This window comes from Chlorocebus sabaeus, chromosome 3 (genome assembly GCF_047675955.1).
Source record: "Chlorocebus sabaeus isolate Y175 chromosome 3, mChlSab1.0.hap1, whole genome shotgun sequence".
NCBI lineage: Eukaryota > Metazoa > Chordata > Mammalia > Primates > Cercopithecidae > Chlorocebus > Chlorocebus sabaeus.
This window is the reverse complement of record NC_132906.1, coordinates 26,171,329-26,194,039: the sequence shown is the minus strand read 5'-3', so window position 1 is coordinate 26,194,039 and position 22,711 is coordinate 26,171,329. Positions and strand designations below refer to the sequence as shown.

The 22,711-nt window shown below is 37.1% G+C and overlaps 1 protein-coding gene across 1 annotated transcript in view; it reads left to right on the top strand.

Moving 5' to 3' along the window:
* Positions 1-21,645, top strand: part of SUCLA2 (succinate-CoA ligase ADP-forming subunit beta) — a 64,177-nt gene extending 42,532 nt beyond the window's left edge. The window contains exons 7-11 of the mRNA XM_007960374.3: positions 9,252-9,413; positions 9,527-9,669; positions 14,254-14,374; positions 14,831-14,919; positions 20,866-21,645. Coding sequence (XP_007958565.3) covers positions 9,252-9,413; positions 9,527-9,669; positions 14,254-14,374; positions 14,831-14,919; positions 20,866-20,940 — 590 coding nt within the window. The 3' untranslated portion in view covers positions 20,941-21,645. The remainder of the gene's footprint in view (positions 1-9,251; positions 9,414-9,526; positions 9,670-14,253; positions 14,375-14,830; positions 14,920-20,865) is intronic.
* The last annotated feature ends 1,066 nt before the right edge of the window (positions 21,646-22,711 follow it).

Sequence of the window (22,711 nt, the reverse complement as noted above, 5' to 3'; positions counted from 1 at the left end):
TGCTTAGGCTTGTCTCCAACTCGTGTGCTCAAGCCATTCTCCCACCTCAGCCTCCTGAAGTGCTGAGATTAAAGGTGTGAGCCATCACACCCAGCTTATTTTTTTTTTAATTTAAAGAAAATACTTTATGAATTAATGAAGAAATAATAATGGAAATGAGAAAATATTTCAAACTGAACAACTGCAAGGAATGTAGGGTTCATTGTGAGGAATACTAATTATCAAAGGGGTCAGTTTCTTAATATTTAGGTTGGTGCAAAAATTGCAGTTTTTGCCATTTAAAAAAAAATCTCCAAATGTATACTGATAACTCTAATTCCACTTGAGTTCTTCAAGGTTTATTCTAATTTTACCACTTTCTATATTTATAATTTTCTTACTCAACATTTATATAAATGGCTTTTATTAGCTTCAATATATTTATTCATTTTGTTACCAAAACACCAGGGCTTTGGTCTAGGTCCTGCTGCTTCCCACACAGAAAGCCAATCACTGAGAGGTATTGCCAAAGAAGAAGGGTTTAATTGGGTGCTGCAGCTGAGGAGATGATCTCATTCTCAAATCTATCTCCCTGAGGGACTAAAACCAGGGGTTTATATAGCAGGGAAGAAACGTAACAATGTGTAAGAAACAAAAGCTAGGGAGGGGCAAGGAAGCAGTAATAATGAATGAGGGGTCAGAGTCTCATTGTCTGCATGTGGTGATCTGCTGAGTTTCAGTTCTTCGATACATTTCGTTTGAGAGGTCCCAAGGTCCCTTCCTGAGGAAAGAATTCATAAGTCTTAAGCTTTAAGACCAGAAAGGTCAATTTCTGTGTTTATCCAAAAGAACAGTCTATGAGACTGTTAGGTCAGTTTCAGTCTTCCCTTTCTATTTATCAATTCCTCAATCATGAGGAATCCGGTCATTGGTCTTTCTGGTGCTTCATGCTGAGGAGGGGTGTCATAGGCAGCTCCATACCATAGGTGACCATGTAGTCACCCAGGAATCAAAGGTTCCTCTCATAGAGAGTTTCTTCTCTGTACCATAGGCGACCATGTAGCCACCAAGGAATCAAAGGTTCATGTAATAGAGAGTTTCTTTTGACACATGTTTCTCTCTCTGGTCTGCCACTTCCACCAAAGACAAATCACAGCAGGATCTACCTGCAAAATAAGCTTCTACCAATCTACATGCAAAATAGGCTTCAGTCCCATATACTTGGCCTGATTACCCACACACAGTACAACAAGAATCATTGCCCATAGATTCTTCCAAATTGTCTTTGCTGGAACATCTCACAAGGTCGTTTCAGTCAAAGTCCTAGGAAAATAGCCAGTTCCTCCAGCTGTGTCCTATTACAAAAGAAAACAGGTTTTTATTAAATGTATGCAAACACACACATTTCCAATGAATTAAGAATATTCACAAATAGTTTCCAAATTCTGGAGAAATTAGGCAGAGAGAGAAATATGCCTCAAATTCTACTTACAAAAGTATCCTCTACTCAATACACTTAAAGGATATATCAAGGTTATATATAGCTCAAAAGGAACATATTCTCCAGACTCTGAAAAACAAAAAACAAACAAGAATCAGCAATATTTCAAACAACAAAAGCCATAAAAATTATTTCAGTCTTCCATTATTTCAGTCCATGCAATCAACTCCTGCTGTACTTCATATTGGGTTAGCAATCTTTTTAAACACATTAGCTCTTTAATTAGAGTCCTGGAAGGTCTCTCTAATCCAGGGGCACAAACTCCCAAAGTTTTTAGAAACCTGCATTAAAGAGTCCTTTTCATGAACTCCTCCAAAGGAGCAAGCCCTGGACCATAGGTGATTATAAGTCACTTTTTGAGGAGAATCAGAGCAATATATCAACTGTCTTGTCAAAAGCCATAAGACAGTCATGAAGACACAGTTGATAAGGTAATTAGGTTACTTGTGTGGCATACAACAATTTAACATAATCATAATTACAACTGACAACATATATTAAGACACATCAGAATTTCAGGAATGTCATACAATCCTGGAATGCATATTAACAACATATCTATATAAATATAACCCTAAGACAGTTAAATACAACCTCACATTTGACAATGCTTCCTGTATAATTCTAACGTAACAAGCTTAATAAGCCTAATATAGCTCTCCTGGACGTCAGGGAACCTAATATCCAAAAAAAAAAAAAATAGTTTGAGGTCAAAAAGACTGAATTTAGATCTTGAAATTTTCCTTATAGAAAGTTTGGCAAATATCAAAGTTTTAAGACACTTGTTATCACTGTAAAATTCATTCATTTAGCCAAAGTTATACAAAAACATTTACTCTTTGATAGAGAGGAACTCATTTTCCTAAACAATAAGACGTAATAAAGATAGCATGCCAACTAAACCTGTCTGGCCCTTCCCCCTCCATTTTCTCCCTGCAGCTTACTCAGAAGGTAAACAAAATCTTTCATCTCTTAATATTACACATACATTTTGTTCAAAAGCAAAAACCAAAATTTTCCTTTATCTGATATGTTATTAATGTTAAAGTTAATTTTAATAGAACTGTATAAACCTAATTTTAATCAGCTTGATAATTAGGTAAGATTTTCATAAACTTTTAATAACTTCCCAATTTTCTTTTTAAAGAGCATATCAGTGCTCCAAGAAAACCATGTTGTTCTAACACATAGACCCAGATGCTGGCCTTGCATCAGTGTGCTTTTGGTATTAATGTTTAATATATAGAAAAACTGTGAACTAATCTTATCCCTCAAAATCAGCCTTTACAATCTTACATGACCACTTCTTCCACAGTGGTGCCTGGGCCTAGAGGGATTGAATCATTTTAACTTCTGGTCCCGTGTCTCATAAAAGCAGTTCATTATGAGTGTTAGTCTTCAAACCAGTGCAACACGTGCACACATTCATTCTGTTTACAAGTACACACATGAAGGCCCATCATTGATAAATGTCTAGGGATCAAAAGTCACTAGAAAGTCTCTTTTTTTTTTTTTTAAACTACTTAATTCAAATGAATGTCACTTAATTTTAGTAATGGTCAACACAACTAAATGAGTTTGAGGAGAAATCCTAATGAATATAATTTCCTTAATGACAGGGAAATTAAGTCAGTCTTTTCTGAACTTTAAAATTTTGTACTCATATTACAGTTTTTCTTCGTTAATTTGATTGAATTGAATTATTTTGGGTATGAACACTTAAACATTTTTATTCTCACCTTTTTCCAAATAACAGAATATATAATGTACTGTTCAGAAATTGTCTTTTATTATTATTTTTGTGTGTGTGCCAGAAACCTTAAAGCTCTTGTAGTTCTCTAGATCGTTAGAGGTAAGCAAAACCCACCATAGTTTAAATGGCTGGTGTTCTCTATCAGTTTTTAAAGGCTTGACCAAAGTAGCTTAGGAACTTTAGATAAATAAGGCAAATTGTAGAAGGAAATAAAAGCTTTCCATTAGGAAATGAAAAAGTTTATGGTTTTATATATATACATATACAAGCAAAACCCACAGAAGAACAACAGCAAACAAATGAAAATTAGAAGCAAAAACAAACAGGAAACCCAGCCCTCAATCTGTCCCCTACTCAGTCTACCCTGGAGGCTACAGTGTTCCCATAGCCTCCCAAAAAACCACATGATGAATATTTTATTCCTGGTACACAATTCAGTAATCTTAAGTCCACCAATATCACCATACATCCTGTGCAATCAAGAAATTCATTCTAGGCACATGACCAGTAAATAATTCAGTGCCAGCACTATCCATGCAAAACAATTAACATAGTGTGAAGCAATGCAAGTATGTATGCATGTGAAATTTGGGTCTATGCTAAATCTGGCTTCATACTTAACTATTAAGAATTGTTAAATTGCCGATGCATTTCTTTACAGTATTTCTAATTTTACCTTCATCAAGACTAAGAGCTTTAACTATGAAATGTTAATTAGCCAAATTTCTCTAGTTCTCAGGTTTTAAAGAATCTATTATCTAAACCTTTTCTGTGTTCCGTTTTCTCTTTATGTGCATGAAGACAGACACACTGGAAAACCAGAAAAGCTACATATGACTTACACAGACCATCCATGACATACCTGAGCTTTCTGATCAGTCCCAGATTTTTTTCCTCTTCCTCCTCCTCTTGGACTTTCCCATCAGTCCCCGATTTTTCTCCTCCCCACTTCGCCTCCCCCTTCTTCTTTCTTTTTTCTTTAAATAACATTTTACTCCAGGACAGCAATTTACCATACAAGATCCTTTCACATACAAAATTACTATCTTTGCTTTATAGCCTTCCTTACCAAAAATACATGATCTTCATATACATAATTTTCTTCACACCTTTCTCCCCCACTTATTTCCTTACTACCTTGTTTCATAAAAAACTTTTTCAAGCCCATAATTTGAATTAACTTTTAGATAACTTCTGAATTAAACAAATTTATTATTTTCCTCATGACAGTTTTTGGGCACTTTTTTTAAACAGAATTATACATTAATTCTTATCCTTAGTAACCTTAAATGTTAGTGAAACCCTAGGAAGCAATCCTGAAGTATATTAGCATTTTATAGATGAGAAAAGTTCCACAGTTTTTAGAAAAATATATCCCTATATCATAACCCTTTCTTAATTGGAAATGATCCAGATATCCAATAAGTATCAAAAATAATTTCAAGATTTTAAATTACACAAAAAGTTTACCTAAAACGTTTATCCCAAATACATGTATTCAGTTCTTTCATTTTAAACAGTTTATGTAGATTACTTCTGAAAACTGATAGATGCCATCATTTAGAGTTATTTCCTTATTAACCATTTTATAATCTATGAATATCAGTCATTCAGTGAAATAAGAACTTTAAAGTTAACTACATAGGCATTTTCACCAATAACTTAGAAGATTCAACTATTTTCATTAAACCAGTAACATAATTAGTCTTATCAAAAAATTTGCACAAAGATCATTTTGTTTTGACTGTGTTTATAGTTTTATAACCTTCTATGCCAAACCCTGACACCTCAAAGTTCTACCAGAGACAAATATAAAATCCAGGTAAAAATGTATGCTGACCATTCTGAAGACATTGCTGTTTTAATTTTACTAACAATTTTTTTTTTTGAGATGGAGTCTCGCTCTGTCGCCCAGGCTGGAGTGCAGTGGCTGGATCTCAGCTCACTGCAAGCTCCACCTCCCTCGTTTACGCCATTCTCCTGCCTCAGCCTCCGGAGTAGCTGAGACTACAGGCACCCGCCACCTTGCCCAGCTAGTTTTTTATATTTTACTAACAATTTTAAAGCTAGCTTGTTTAGCAAAGATTTATTTAAGTCACATGAATTTAAAAATTGCTTGGTCTTAATTTATATGCACTCTTTTACTTATAAGCTAATTTGGTAGACACAACATATAACAATAAGTGTACATATAAACACATCTAGACGTGTATACACACACACAAATGAAAATCCAGTAGTGTTTACCTTGGAACTCTAGCCATGAGATAGCAATACAAACTCACTGATTTTACATGGTTGTACTTTGTTTACCCCAATAGGTAATCCACTGAAAGCTGTGAACCAAAACTTGGGTAAAGCAGTTTTCATGGCAGTTTGATTTTTTAAAAGGCCAAACCTCTCCGTACTCCAAAGAACACTGGGGCCAAACATCACCAAAGGAGAACATCACATGCTAACCAGGCTTAACCCTGCTTAGGATAGCAACACAAAAGCCTGGATAACATGCATCTCCATCCCACTTTGTCATTCAACAGCGAACTCCAGATTCCAAACAACGGTAGGACCAAACAGTATTGCAAAAGTATATCATTTTACCAAATTCTAATTTCTCATAACTGTATAAAACACACACAATCACCCAAACACAATCCAACTGCTACAGCAACAAACAAGCCCCAAGAGTGTCCAAACTGAAACACTTGGGTGCTTCCTCTCTCCATTAGTTGGGCTTGGTCAACTGCAAACAAAAATTCCTTAGGAATTTCCCAAATCGAGAGGAGCTGATCCAACTGTCCAGTACCCACAAAGGACACTCACTTGCCCGGACACAACATGCAATTACCAAAAAACCTCCAAGAATATTCATACTGAAACAGGGTGCTTCCCTCTCTCAGTCATTTGGGCTTGTTCAACCTACAAATGAAAATTTTTTTAAAGATTTTCCAAATAGAGAGGAGCAAATTGTTATGTCTGGGTCCACAAAGGACACTCACCTATACGGATGCAGATACAAGTTTCAAAGGCAGTTCTAATGAGGCGATCAGGAAGGTCGTTGGGGCCGGTTGTGTGGGGCCAGAGAGAGACTGACACTCACCTTCAGCCAAAATTGGGCGGACGGTTGCTTAGGATGGCTACTGAGACTCCCCGCCCACATCAGCTGAGTCATAAACAACATGTTCCCTGTCAGTTAACCAAAATCTGTTACGGAAACACTAGGGGTTTGGTCTAGGTCCTGCTGCTCACCTCACAGAAAGCCAGTTACTGAGACAACAAGTATTGCCAAGGAAGAAGGCTTTCATTGGGTGCTGTAGCTGAGGAGATGGGAGCTCAGTCTGGAATCCATCTCCCTGACTGGCTAAAACTAGGGGTTTATATAGCAGGGGAAAAATGTAACAATGTGTAAGAAAATAGGAACTAGGAAGGGTCAAGGAAGCAATCATGATGAATGAGGGGTCCAGAGTCTAGTCTCATTGTCTGGATATGGTGGTCTGGTGAGTTTCAGTTCTTTGATACTTTTTTTTTCCAGAGCCCTGAAGGTCCCTTCCTGAGGAAGGAACTCAGATAAAACAAGTATAAGCTTCAAGCTTTAAGACCAGAAAGGTCAATTTCACTGTTTATCCAAAAGAACAGTCGGTGGGACTATTGGGTTGGTTTCAATTTGCTCATGTATTTTTGTTGTTCTTTCCTACCCGTAGATCAAGACTTACCAACATTGGCATTATTGACATTTTAGGGTAGGTTGATTTTTTTGTTGTTGTTATGGGAGGCTGTCCTGTGTTTGGTTGGATGTTTAACAGAATGTTTATCCAATAGCATTCAGATGCCAGTAGCATCCCCCATTTTGACAAACAAAAATGCCCCCAGACATTTTGTGATGTCCCCTTTGGGACAAAACTGACTCTTCTTGAAATTTACCACTTTAGATTCAAATTTCCACATGTTATATGCCTTGAGCCTGAAAAACTTTCTGTAGCATTTCTCTTAGCGCAGGTCTGCTAGTGATGAATATTGTTGCCATTATTCTGCAAATGTCTTTATTCTGTCCTTGTTTTGAAGTATATTTTCACTGAATATAGAATCTTGGCTTGATATATTTTTCTTTCATCACTTTTTTCCTGTCCCATTCTCCTTTTCTTCCAGTTTCACGTTAGACTTGTTGATAACGTCTAAGAGGTCACTGAGGTGCAGTTTCTTTTTTCTTTTTTTTTCTTCTGCAGCTGGATCATTTCTCTTTGTCTTCAGGTTCACTGACCCATCACCAGTCTGCTGTTAAGTTCATCCAGTGAATTTTTTATTTCAGATATTATACTTTTTAGTTCTATTTTCCATTTGTTCCCTTGTTTTATTATCTGCTGATATTACCTGTGTGTTCGTTTATTATGACCATATTTTCTCTTAAATCCTTAAACATGTTTTAAAAAGTTTATAGTAGTCTCCTGATTATTCTAAATCTGGGTTACTGTGGGTTTGGTTTCAGTTGACTACTTTTTCTCTTTAATAGTGGTCACATTTCCCCGTTTCATTACAGATCTAGTAAGTTTGACTCGTATATTGTACATTTTGGGAGATAAGGTGTAAAGACTGAATTCTATTGTCTTCCTCTGAAAGAATATTGACTTTTGATATTAGTGGTACTTAACTTAGCTGGGCTCCAAACTTTGTCTCCTGTGTTGGGCAGCAGCTGAAATTGCCTGTTTCTTTCAACCCTGTATCTTTTCAGGAACTGCAAGGAGAATGTTATGGTTAGATTGGAGTAAGGAAGGGGTAGAGTACTAAAAGGTGAAGTCAGAGAGGTGACCTTTGTTGAGAGCCATTTTGGTAGAGTGCTGGAAGTAAAAGCCTGATTAGAGTGGGCATAAGAGATAATGGCAGGAAAAAAATTTGATACAAGGAGTTTAAGCACAGAGATTGGCAGTTAATAAGTATTTTATTTAGGCTTTATGGATCACATATAGTTTTTGGTGCTGCTGTTTTTCTTCTTGTTCTTCTCCTTCTTTCTTTTCCCCTTTTGTCTTCATAATCCTTTGAAAGTGTAAAACCCATTCTTATCTTACAGGCCATTTGAAAAACAGGCACAGGTTGGACTCGTTTGCTGACACTTTTAATCCTGGTATTTTGAGAGGCTGAGGCAGGTGAATTACTTGAGGTCAGGAGTTCGAGACCAGCCTGGCAAAAACATGGCAAACCCTATCTCTACTAAAACTACAAAAATTAGCTGGGTGTTGTGGTGCATACCTGTATTCCCAGCTACTCTGAAGGCTGAGGCATGAGAATCGCTTGAACCTGGGAAGTGGAGGTTGAAGTGAGATGAGATCATGCCACTGCACTCTAGTCTGGGTGTGAGAGCGAGACTCTGTCTCAAAAAGAAATAAAAATAAAAACAGGCCCAGGCCAAATTTGGCCATAGTTTGCTTACCCCTCTGTTTCTTTTTTCCCCCAGAAACCCTTGTTTTGAGACCCCTCTTTTAATTAGACAGATCTTCAAGGAGTTGCTGTGTAGTGAAGGGTAAGGAGGAGATAGGAGTTAAAAGATTTTTTTCCCTCTTTGTTAAGGTGAGGAAATAAAACAGTTTTAGCAAGTTGGCAAGATTTAGCCAATAGAAAGGTAAGGGGGAGGCAGGTTTATAATGTAGGGGAGACAGAATTGCTGGAGCAATATTTTTGAGTAGAAGAGAGGGGATGGGATATGGGGCCCAAGTGATGGGGTTAGCTAGGAACAAGTATAGTTAATTTTTGACAATTTTTAAATAATTTAAAATATTTTTGAGGTTTTCTTTTTCTTTATCTAGTGCATAGTATGGATGTAGACCCAATAACTTTGATGGGGCAGTTTTAATTCTCAAATATTCTTTTTTAAAGAACAGTTTGAATTCATGGTGAACATAAATTGAAATACTTCCATTAAGTAACAAAGTTAAAATGTGTCTTTTCCCTAAATGAAAGACCACTTGATTATTTGATACTTTATTGTATCTGTCTTGAAATTGAAGTCATTTTCTATTTTTCCCTTCAAAGTATTGTGTATGGATGCAAAGATCAATTTTGACTCTAATTCAGCCTATCGCCAAAAGAAAATCTTTGATCTACAGGACTGGACCCAGGAAGATGAAAGGGACAAAGACGCTGCTCAGGCAAATCTCAACTACATTGGCCTCGATGGAAATATAGGCTGCCTAGGTACCATGTGTTTTTATGTTAGAATTGGATTCACTAAGTTTAATTTGGATTTACTAAGTTTAATTTATTTTCTCTATGTTTGTTGCTTATACAAATCATTTTCCCCTATATAGTTAATGGTGCTGGTTTGGCTATGGCCACAATGGATATAATAAAACTTCATGGAGGGACTCCAGCCAACTTCCTTGATGTTGGTGGTGGTGCTACAGTCCATCAAGTAACAGAAGCATTTAAGCTTATCACTTCAGATAAAAAGGTAAGGGCAGGGCTTGATATGTTTTTATATCATGTAAATACATGAAAACATAAACATGTATATTTTTATATTTTAGAATTCATATATATGTCTTATATATATTTTGAGTCTTTTTTTGCTATCGTATCTTTTTTGCAATTCACCAAGAGACTCTTCTGAACACTCATTTTAATGTTTGTGTAATCTGTCATTATAGATGTGCCATAATTTAGAATTATGTGTTTATTAATGATTATCAAAGTACAAGGGATGTGAAGTATCATAATTCAAAAGACATATATATTATTAATCACTAGATATTTGTTAAGGAGTGTATCTATTGTGTGGCCAGTGTAAGGCTTACAAAAAGATAATAATCTCTGTGGAACTATTCTTACTGGATTTAGACCGAGAATTCTTTATTGATAGGGATCATATCTTACTAATTCTTGCTTCTCCTAGTGTCTGGTATAATGCCTAGTACATATGTAGGTCATTAATCAATATTTATTATTGATGATGATGCTGATAATGTATATTTTTATTTGTGGTGTTAGACTGTAGAATTGTTTAAAATATAAATTTACTTCACTGCCTTTCCCTTTGAGCCTACAGCCTTATTTTCCATATTTATTAATTTTGCAAAGAGGATTAAACTAAAATGAGATGTAAAATGTGCATTATTTCCCTTGTTTAGTAATTACTAAAACAAGTAAACATTTTATTGGAACTATAGCGTCTTTTGACTTAAACCGGAGAAGCAGAGTATTTAAGACAATCTAATTATGTAACTGTTGAGTACTTACTACTAGAATTGAGTACTTACAACTAGAATTAGAATTCTAGTTGTTTATTTTTCTAAGCATGGCTTTTAGGGCCCAGGTGCAAGAATGGAGAAAAGTATATGAAGAGTTGTAGGGGACTGATGTGATGGGCATCAGAGTTGGAAACAGAACGGGGACCCAGGGTGTCAATGTGGATAGCATTGAAGTGACTATATGTTTTGTGATGGTCACTATGCTTGGACTTGGGAATACATGAGCCCTTCTCTTAAGTTATTTATAGTTTTACTGGGGTGATCGACAAAAAGTAGTGCTGTTCTTCCACAGGAGAACAGAAGACAGGCAAAAACTGGGAGAATTAGGGTGGCCTTCACTGAATGGATGATACCTTGAGCCGTCTTGAAAATTAAATGAGGGTAAGAGGAAGAAAATATACAAAGACACGGAATCCAGAGAGGGCCATTATGTTCATGGGGTGATAAGATGCTTATGTGTAAGAATAAGGCATTATTGAGATAAATGATAAGAGATAATGTTGGCAAATTGTGACCACATTTTTGAAGATCCCTATTATTTATAGTTAAGGAGTTTGGATTTTAACTCCCTACCCCAGCACATACACAAATGCATATATCTATCCCCTGCCTTTTTGTTTTTTATTTTAAAGAAATTTTTAAAAGAAGATTAGTAGGGAGTGAAATGAAGAGTAGGGAAACACTGACTGACAGGAGAGATCAATTTCAAAGAGAATTCATTCATTATGAATTCTCTTGTCATGGAAGAGATCTCTGATAAAGGCAATATCAGTAAGAATGAAGAAAAGAAACAAAGAAACCTAATTTAGAGGCATTTCTGAGATAGGGGAGATAGGGTCATTAAATTCTTTTTTTTTCCTTCTTTTCTGGGAACCCCGTAGAAGGGTTGGTTAAGTTAACATTAGGACTTTGGTCTGGGGAGAATCACTGGGTGGTGATGCCTTTCATGCTGTCAGAGGCAAAGTCGAAGAATAGGTATTTCTGAATGTCAAGTTTGGATTGTGGTGACTATATCTACTAGACAGTGGGTTGAAAAGATTGTGGGTTGTACTTCCTATAGTGGAGAATAAAGTCTTAGGAGTTGGTGAGGTGATCCATGCAAGTGAGATGAGGAACCAAGAATGGAACCTGGCCCCTTCATTCTTGTTGAAGGGTTGAATAGAGAAGGAAAACCCAAATGAAAAACAGAGAACAAATGACAGAGGTAGGAGCTAATTGGGAGAGAGTGGTTACATCGAAGGACCAAGGTGAAGAGTTTTGAGAAGTAAGGCATTGGGAAATAATGTCAAATGCTGTAGGACTATTCAGATAGAGTAAGAACTGAAAGAGGTGAGTATGAACCTTAGTAAGAATAGTAGAAGACATGGGGGCATAGGCCAGATTGTAATGGAGTGATTTGACGAGGAATTGAGGGAATAGAGACATCCAGGAGAGATTACTCTTCCAGGACTTTTTTTTTTCTACAAAGGTGTGGAAGGGATGTAGTGCTATCAAAGGCAGTAGGACTGAGGAGAATTTTGTGGCGTATGTTTTCTTGCTTGTTTAGAAGATCAAGAAGATGAGGTGTTTCTAGTTGGAGGAAGAGAAGAGATTTGAAAATAAAGAGAGAGAATGTAGCTAGAGGGGTGAAGACCTGGAGGAAATACAATATAATGAATAGATGGAGATAATTATCTGGCCAAGTTAGCTTTGGAAAGGTGGTTACTCCTTTTCTGAGGTGCTACTAGAGAAAGGAAGGTTGTATGCTAAAAGTTAGAGCGCTTGCATGGGATAGGAGGCTTATGACGAGAGTTAGAGATATGAGGCAGACTACTAAGTTGAGGTTTGCTGATGAATCATTATTTTATTGCTCTTCAGGTTATGCTAGTGTTCCAGTTGTGTTTTCAGTTTTTACTTTTTTACTTTTCCTTGAGTGAACTATGGCTGGAATCATCCAAAGAGGCATAGTTTGAAGTAGGATGGCAGAGGAATAGGTAGGACAGAATTGAGCATGTAGGTGGCAGTGACATTGAATTGCTCAGCCATATGTTCCAGTTTCTATAGTGAAGAAAGTCACATCCATTGAGAGCTGATAGAGTTGAAGATTAGAGATTGATTGAGGAACTAGAGGCTTTTAAGAGGAAAAGATAATGTTTGATAGCGCTAGAGGTAAAAGGCATTAAAGTGAAAGGGGAAGGAGGTTGAGCAGAGAATGAGATTTATACATTTAATATTCTAGAGATACTCATTCTGGCCTAGTCCAGGATTTATCTATGGTAGTAATTCGTTTAAATTGACTACAGGTGAAAGTGGCTTGGTAAAGATCCAAGAACTTTAAGGCTGGAGTGCTAGATGGTGCCTGGTGGTGAATATGGAAACTATCCAGAATGAGGTGAGAGGGAGAGAGATGGGAGATGCCAAAGGCTACTGTGAGTTCTAGTCTATATGAATTCCAGAGCTTCATTTCTTGAAGGTCTGCTAATAATAGTGATAAGGTAAAGAATGTATAGTGTATAGCTCAACCCTTTTCATGTCATGGCATTCACAGAAGATACCTCAATGAGGCCTTGGAGGTAGATGGAGAAGATTGCTTGTAGTCAGAGTCCACTGACCCTGAAGCTCCTGCTGCCCCAGAACGTTTCTAGCTGCCCCAAGAATTGAGGGAAACAATATTTTGGTGTATCTACAACCCGTTTTAATCTCACTGTTTGAGAAACCCTGGTGTAGCTGAGTGAACCTAAACCTCTTTTTTAAAAGATGAGATTATTTGGAAATGATAGGAGAACACTGATTCAGAACTATCATTGTGATGTTGAAAGAATGCTGACCCAAGCAGGTCCTGAGATTTGGATGTGAAGTGTAGCCAAGAGAGGGCCATACAGGAGAAGTTGGGTGATTGTTAGGGCCTTGCTTGTGTGAAAAGTTGATTACATTGATGGGGATTGTTTTGCAGTGAGCAAGTCTATGCACGTGTACCCCCAGAGGCCAAGGGATCTGAGAGGCCAAAGAAAGAGGCTGGCAAATCCAGTTCTCAGAAAGAAACTAAGTTTATATGGAGACTTAGAAACAGAAACTATGGGATGGGTGGCTGCAAGATGGTGGATCTCCACACTCACCCTCCAGAAAGTATCCTTTATATAGTGAGTTTTTTTCCTTGGTAACATGTGTACAGCTGGTCACGTCTGAGACCCTCTTGTCAAACTTGTGACCATTGGGGAAGTTGGGTAAACATCTTTATGAGGAGTCATTTATGCGACAGGCATTTTTTCTTTCTAAGGGTTATCTATGTTACAGGCAGTGTTTCTTGACCTTGCTGCAGAAGGCCTTGCTCTGCAGGAGTCAAATATTGGTCATTATGGCAGTTTTGCTTCAAGATGGTGTTACTCTTGCCATGCAACACACCCCATTCCTACAGGAATAGATGAGGAAATGATAGGTGATGAATACTAAATTGGAGATCTTGCACGTGAGACTATCTTATAATATGATCTGGGGGTAGTCATGTTGGTGAATGGCCAAGTTTAACAGGAGAAAGTAAATGGAATTAGATGGTCTTGTTCATATGGGATATAGTAGAGAAGGAAATGTGAACTAGATATTGAAATTATCCAAGGAGGTGGAAATAAGTTCTGGTGGGCAGTGGACTACACAGACTTCAATAAAGAAAGCTAGAAGAGGGTATGGCGGTTTGGTCTGAAAATCTTTCTATCAAATTAATGTTTATCATGAAGCACATATACTAGTATTTTGGGGGGGAAAGAATTTAAATTTCTTTTAAATTTTAATCTATCAGAACACTTTATTCATAGGTACTGGCTATTCTGGTCAACATATTTGGAGGAATCATGCGCTGTGATGTTATTGCACAGGGTATAGTCACGGCACTAAAAGATTTGGAAATTAAAATACCTGTTGTGGTACGGTTACAAGGTGAGTGTAAAAGGTATCTTGCAATTGTTCCTAATTCTTTAAAAGTTCACATTTCCATGGAGCTCGGTTCATTAAAACCTAGTTTTTGAATAGCTGTGTCTTTGAAATCGTTATACGATATGAAATTTAAAACTATAGTTTTAAAAAAATGTTAACATTGGGGCAAAAATGTTTATACTTTTGCTTGGTATAATTTGATACACATTTTATTTGTTGTGATTTGTCTTGAAGTCTGACTTGCCCGAATTACTAAGCAAGTCAGAATTATTGTAAGGCAAAATATTTTATAAGATAACCTGGGTTTTTACAGTATTTTCTTTGGTTTAGAAGCATTTATGCTAAACAATGGAAGTCTCCTCTGTTGAGGTTTCATTCTTGTACCATGTTTTGGCAAACATTTTAAAATGCTTTTGTGTGTATATTTAAAACATTTATATTTGCATAAATCATTTATAGGTACACGAGTCGATGATGCTAAGGCACTGATAGCAGGAAGTGGACTTAAAATACTTGCTTGTGATGACTTGGATGAAGCTGCTAGAATGGTAAATGGGCCATGTTAATCTAAGGATAATTTATAAACACAGATTCTAAAACGAAGCTAATTATTCTTGCAGCTAATAATTTGTGCTTCAGCTAAATATTATGTGTGTTATGAATGGTTAAAGAAAACGATTATTTATGACTCTTGCTGAAAGATGTTAAGGCAGACTTTATTCAGAGGAACTGTTGCAATAAGAATAGAGACTACTGCAGTGGAGTTTTGCAGTAGGTAAGAAAGATTGGGCCCAACTCCAAATACAACAAGGAAAAGTGGGAATTTATAACCAAGGAAGAGGGTGGGGGCAGTGGATGAAAAGTTACTAAAAGGATGCATTATGGGTAAGGGAGGACCTTGGCTAAACTGACTTAAGCAAGATTCTTGCTAAAATTGGACTATGCAGGGACAAATACAGAAGTCCAAAAGTTAGGACCAAGTTGGGAAGAGAGTTCAGAGTAGCTTTTGGGAGGCTGAGACAGGAGGATTGCTTAAGTCCAGGAGTTTGAGACTAGCCTGGGCAACATAGGGAGACCCTGTCTTCTCACACACACACACACACGCACACACATATATATGTATGTGTGTATCTATCTATCTATATTCAATAAATATATACTGAAAAAACGAAAAGAGTTTGGTCAAGTAGAGAATCTTTGTCAGAACGTCTTATACCTGTGATCATCTTAAACAATGGTCAGCTCCTGCCCAATCTTGTTTCTTGTTTTGTCTATATTCTTACTTCAACTGTGATTATTTTCAAGTAAATCCCAGACATTGTATCATTTCTTATATTTCATCATGCATCTATAAAAGATATAGGTATTGATAATGGTGTATTTGTTTTAGGTGGGGTAATGGTATTATGGTTATGTTTTATAAAAAATAATATAGTCTTTGAAATTTCTGAGTCTCTCATATCTTTTGTTTAAGTTCTTTGTTAGGATCAGAATAAGTCTCTGCATTGCAGTTGGTTAATATGTCACTAAGTTTCTTAATCTGTTGGTTTCCCCTTTTAAAAAGAAAAGCATTTTCTGTGGTTTATTTGTTGAAAAATCCAGGTTGATGGTCCTGTTAAGTTTCTCATAGTCTGGATTTTAATGGTTGCAGCTTTAGGGTGTCATTCATTTACTATGATCTCTGCCCTCTCTATGTTCTCTGCCATCTGTATTTCCTGTAAACCGGGAGTTCAGTCTATAGGCTTGACCGTATTCATATTTGATTTTGGGGAGCAGGGAACAAGAATATTTCATAGTAGGTATTGTTTAATTTCATCAAAACATATACAATGTTAGAACTTTTCTTTTTGTGGTATTATTAGCCATTGACATCATAGCTTAGATCCAGCATTTTGTTTGTGTAGCAAAGCGGTGCTATTGTAATTCTGTCATTCTTCACTTATTTTGCATAGAAAAAGTAGGATAATTACCTGATTGTTTGCCTTTATTGACCAATTTTCAAAATAATGTTAGTTCTATTATGTCCAATAAAGGTGACCTAGGCTTTTTTTTGTTTTGTTTTGTTTGTATCTTGTTTACTTTTTGTTTTCAGGTGTGTGTGTGTGCATACACATACATGCACGTGTGTGTTCCACTGGCATACTGTTTTGAACTTTTGACTTAGACATTTGATGTAGTTCAGTTCATATAAGTTGTGATTGATTGAAATTCTCCAGCCTTTGGCCTTTGGGAACCTCTCTTCAGGTTAATTGCTGAACTGCATCCTTCTGACACGCCCTCTCTCTGGTATGATAAAATGTTTCAGGCTCATCTTTACATTTCTTGAGTCAGAACTTGAATGGGCCAAATGGTATTTAGAGACCACAATTTGGGCCTTAAGAGTATTCATAGATACTGGGTTGATTATTGTTTCTGAGCTTTTTAAGTGGCAAGTCTGAGAAAACATGTATTTTTAAAAGAGATGATATTTGAGTTCATACTGGTATTTTCAATGCAAGTCCAGGAGTATAGATTTTTATCTTTTTTTTTTTTTGAGACGGAGTCTCGCTCTGTCACCCAGGCTGAAGTGCAGTGGCCGGATCTCAGCTCACTGCAAGCTCCGCCTTACGGGTTTATGCCATTCTCCTGCCTCAGCCTCCCGAGTAGCTGGGACTACAGGCGCCCGCCACCTCGCTTGGCTAGTTTTTTGTATTTTTTAGTAGAGATGGGGTTTCACCATATTAGCCAGGATGGTCTCGATCTCCTGACCTCGTGATCAGCCTGTCTCGGCCTCCCAAAGTGCTGGGATTACAGGCTTGAGCCACCGCGCCCGGCTAGATTTTTTTCTTATCTGACATCTGTTTGTGCCTTCTTTCATGCCATACTATCATAATTATTCATTTAGTTTGTCCCTTAGTACAGATATGACAGTTTTATAATAAGAATACCAACAGTCTGATTACTGAAAGCAATTATATCTGCATTTCTTTCTGTCCTTTTGGGTATGTCCCACAACTTACTGGATTTTGAAATTCATGTGAAATAATTCTCTGTGTGTTTTGCCTTGGTTTGATATAGTTTCATTGTTTTTAAAGGGATTGCTTTAAAAAAAAAAAAAACCCTTTTGTTTTATATTTTATATTTACGTGATTCCAAAGTCGAAAGTATAGAACAAGGTATTATCAGGGAATCTAGCTTTTATATGTTTCCCTCTTTCCTTCTTCCCCAACAGGTAACCTTTTTACCTGTCTTTTTTTTTTTTTTTTATAAGAAAGTTTTGGTTTATCTTTCCACTTTTTAAAAACGTAAGCTAATTATATGTATATAACTCTATGTATGTGTACAGTAGTCCCCCCTTATCTGCAGGGAATGTGTTGCAAGACCCCCAGGAGGCCCTGAATCACAGTACCAAACCCTGTTTTATACTATGCTTCTTCCTATACATACATACCTTTGATAAAGTTTATGTATTAGACACAGTAACAGATTAACAATAATAAAGTAGAACAATTATAACAATATACTGTGACAAATGTGATTGTGGTCTCTCAGAATATCTTACTGTTCTATACTCACCTTTGTGGTGATAATGAGATAATAAAATGCTTACTTGGTGAGATGAAGTGAGGTGAATGATGAAGGCATTGTGACATAGTGTTAGGTTACTACTGACCTAATGGTGTAGCAGAAGGAGAATCATCTGCTTTGGTTCATCCTGGATCATTGAGCCATGATGTTGATAGCTGGATGTCGAGAGCAGATAATGTTGATGACTAATGGAAGAGTAGTTTATACAGCGTAGATACGCTGGGCAAAGAGATGGTTCACATTCCGCTTGGAGCAGGATGGTGCAAGATTTCATCACACTTCTCAGAGCAACACACAGTTTAAAAACTTAATGACTTTATATTTGTGGAATTTCTCATTTAAAATTTTTGGACCATAGTTGACTGCAGGTAACTGAAACTGTAGAAAATGAAATTGTGGATAAGGGGGGACTTTGTGTGTGTGTCTCCCTTTCCCCACTTTAATGGTAATGTATACTTTGTTTCTTTTACTTAACAATAATGTGTATCAGAGAACACTTCATAGTAGATACAGAGAGATGAGAATTTTTTTTCCCTATCTTTTTTGTGTGTGTGTGATGGAGTCTTGCTCTGTCTCCCAGGCTGGAGTATAGTGGCATAATCTCGGCTCACTGCAAGCTCTGCCTCCTGGGTTCACGCCATTCTTCTGCCTCAGCCTCCCGAGTAGCTGGGACTACAGGCACCCGCCACCATGCCCGGTTAATTTTTTGTATTTTTAGTAGAGACAGGGTTTCACCGTGTTAGCCAGGATGGTCTCGATCTCCTGACTTCGTGATCCGCCCGCCTTGGCCTCCTGAAGTGCTGGGATTACAGGTGTGAGCCACCGCGCCCAGCCAAGATGAGAGTTTTTTATTGTCTTCCCTTCCATTATGTTTATAGACATTTCATTGAACACTCAAACAGTCTTTGGGCTCTATAGCTTAATCAATAGTAGACTCTTGAATTTTTTTTTTTGAGACAGAGTCTTGCTCTATTTCCTAGGCTGGAGTATAGTGGCATGATCTCAGTTCACTGTAACCTTTGCCTCCTGGGTTCAAGTGGTTCTTATGTCTCAGCCTCCTGAGTAGCTGGGACTACAGGTGTGTGCCACCATTCCCAGCTAATTTTTTTTTTCTTTTTTTGAGACGGAGTTTCGGTCTTGTTGCCCAGGCTGGAGTGCAGTGGTGCGATCTCGGTTCACTGCAACCTCCATCTCCCAGGTTCAAGCCATTCTCCTGCCTCAGCCTCCCAAGTAGCTGGGATTACAGGATGTACCACTATACCTGGCTAATTTTGTATTTTTAGTAGAGACCGGGTTTCACCATGTTGGTCAGGCTGGTCTCGAACTCCTGACTTTGTGATCCACCTGCCTTGGCCTCCCCAAGTGCTGGGATTACAGGTATGCGCTACCGCACCTGGCCTTGTATTTTTAATAGAGAGAGAGTTTTGCCATGTTGACCAGGCTGGTCTCGAACTCCTGACCTCATATCATCCACCCACCTCGGCCTTTCAAAGTGCTGGGATTACAAGCATGAGCCCCCACACTTAGCCAGACTCTTGAATTTGCTGAGTTAATGTGATGTCATTTCACAAAAGTAATAAAAGTCTTATGTCCTTCTTTGGGAAAGTACTTACTAGTAAATGAAATTTAACTCTAGTTTAGAGACAGAAGAATTTAAACTTAAATCTGAGTTACAATTAAAGATTTTAATCAAGGGAATAGTAGGAGAAAATATTTCAGAAAGCCTGTTTTGACTTTGAGATGTGGGATATGTTGAAGGGAAGAAAGGAGAGATAGTACAAGTCCATCTAGTGCAATATTTAGATATGAGAAAAGGTAAAGGTAATAAATAGGTTATAACTTGCCTCTGAAAGTGCACTTTTTTGGAATGAAAGCTTGAATTAAGAAAAGCTTGGAGGACATGGAAAAGAAGGAGAAGAACCAGCTGGACCTTGATCAAATAGATCGTGAGAGGTAAAAGTGGAACAGTTGATTTAAGTTGTGACTGCAGTGTTTTTATTGACTGGGAGATTATAGAAGTCATAACAATAATATTGGATGAGATGATGATGATATTAGCAGTTACTACCGTTTATTGAGTATTTATGCATGCAATGTTAAGCTATTTTCTTCAAGGATTATCTCATTTGAGTTTGGTGATAAAATTTCCATTTTTACAGATGGAAAAACAGGCTAGATAAGTTAACTTATTCAAGGTTATATGTCATAAGCATCAGAGGGGGGATTTGAATCCGAGATATCTAACTTCAAAGCCTTTTCTTAACTATTTTACTGGGGAAGAGAGAAGCTGAGTTTGCTTTTTAGTCTTAGACCTGTCTAAATTTGTATGATTTGTGTGGTAACAGGTGGATATTTTTAGACAGATTGTAGAGGGAATTGGAACTCAGGGTAGCAATTATCAACTTACTGACAAAAAGTAAAGTACTAACTAGTAGACCCAAACTTATGTCCCAATATTTTAAGTTAAGATTGTATACGTATTTCAAAACAAACATTTTTTTTTTCCTTTTTTCTTTTTTTAGACAGAGCAAAACAAATTTTTATTTCGATGTGCTTTGAGTTGTGGAGTATCCAACAGAGACACTCACTGTTTCTGTCTTTAAGATAAAATTTAGAATACGATATATATACACACACACACATTTTATACACACATATATAGTCTGATAGAATACATATGTATAATCCTATCAGGTGGTGTAACATCTTAATCAGAAAGTATTTAATTGAAGTTTAGGCTATGAAGAGTGTCAGACTTGATTATCCTTTGAGAGTGTCATTTGCTTATAAGAATGTAATGTGATTTATAGTGATGTCAGAATAACCCAGATGTTTTAAATGGAAAAGATTGAGTGTACATTAATTTTGCACTGCCCTGTAGTTCTGAATTAACCTTTTCGTGAAACTTCTTCATTCTTTTCTTTTAGGTTGTAAAGCTCTCTGAAATAGTGACCTTAGCGAAGCAAGCGCATGTGGATGTGAAATTTCAGTTGCCAATATGATCTGAAAACCCAGTGGATGACTGAAGGTGTTAAATGCGCTATAATCATTAAGAATACTGTGTTCTGTGTTATTGTTCTTTTTCTTTTTAGTGTGTGGAGACTGTAATTGCCATCTAGGCACACAAACATTTAAAAGGATTTGGTCTGCATTCAATTGTACCATTCAGAATGGACTGTTTGTACGAAGCATGTATAATGCAGTTATCTTCTTTTGTTGCAGCCAGTCTTTTTTGCTTCTCCTACAAAACATAACTTGCAATTTGCATTTATTATTGTTGGATACAAAGTTCTTCATTGATAAGAATCCTATAAATAAGATAAATGTGAAGATAAAGCTTTATTCTTTAGTGTTAAAATACAGTATATTTAATAACTAGCCTCATTAGTAGAGCAGTATATTAAAACTGTTTTATGTAAAAAGTGTTTATCCTCAGCACCAAATACATAAATGTATCAGTCACTATTTATAAACAGAGCTTTCAAACACTCCTCAGAATATTCTTCTAAGTATTTTGATGAAGTAACTTTGTAATTATTTGAACATTGAATCATTAGGAAACACTGATGAACTGCAAGTCTTCATGATTCTGTCATATTATGAAACACCTGTAGGTTTGTTGCAAATAAAGGCATATTAGCAAGGACTTGTAGACAAAATTAAGAATGTCAATTTAAGTTAATAAAAATCTCCCAATATGATTTGGATTAATGACTTTTGTTTGCTTGTTTTGAAGTTAACACAGTAGAAGTTGATGTGTTCATTATTGCAGTATACAGGTCTAAGCACCAATTTGTAAATCATATACTTGCCATGATGGTGGGTTTTTGTTTTGTTTTGTTTTGTTTTGTTTTGTTTTGACTCAGGGTCTCACTCTGTCGCCCAAGCTGGAGTGCAGTGATATGATCATGCTCACTGCAACCTCTGCCTCCTAGGCTCAAGTGATCCTCTCACCTGAGCCTCCTAAGTAGCAGGGACTACAGGCACGTGCCATGTTTTTGTTGTTGTTGTTGTTTGTTTTTTGTTTTTTTGGGGTAGAGACAGGATATCACTATGTTGCTTAGGCTGGTCTCTTACTCCGGGGCTCAAGTAATCCTCCTGCCTTTGCCTCCCAAAATGTTGAGATTACATGTATGAACCACTGCACCCAGCCAGCCATACATATTATAGAGCTACTTATAGATAGATAGTTCACTGGAAGTCTGCTATTTATGTATATGCCATCTAGTATATCCTCTAAAGGAAACGGGGGAGAATTGAATCCAAGATGCCTAACTTCAAAGCCTTTTCTTAACTATTTTACTGGGGAAGAGAGAAGCTGAGTTTGTATTTTGGTCTTGGGCATGTCTAAATTTGTGTGATGTTTTTGTGTTTGTTTTTTGAGACGGAGTCTCATTCTTTTGCCCAGGCTGGAGTGCCTTGGCGCGATTTCAGCTCACTGCAAGCCCCGCCTCCTGGGTTCACATCATTCTCTTGCCTCAGCCTCCTGAGTAGCTGGGACTACAGGCGCCTGCCACCACGCCCAGCTGATTTTTTGTGTTTTTAGTGGAGACGGGGTTTCATTGTGTTAGCCAGGATGGTCTTGATCTCCTGACCCCGGGATCCACCCGCTTTGGCCTCCCAAAGTGTGTATGATGTTTTATATGGTAACAGGTGGATATTTTTAGACATTGTAGTCACATTGTTCTTTCTGTCCATATATGTATATGTGTGTGTGTATACATATTGACCTTTTGCTCACTGCATAAAACTTGGTAGTTAACTAATGCCATG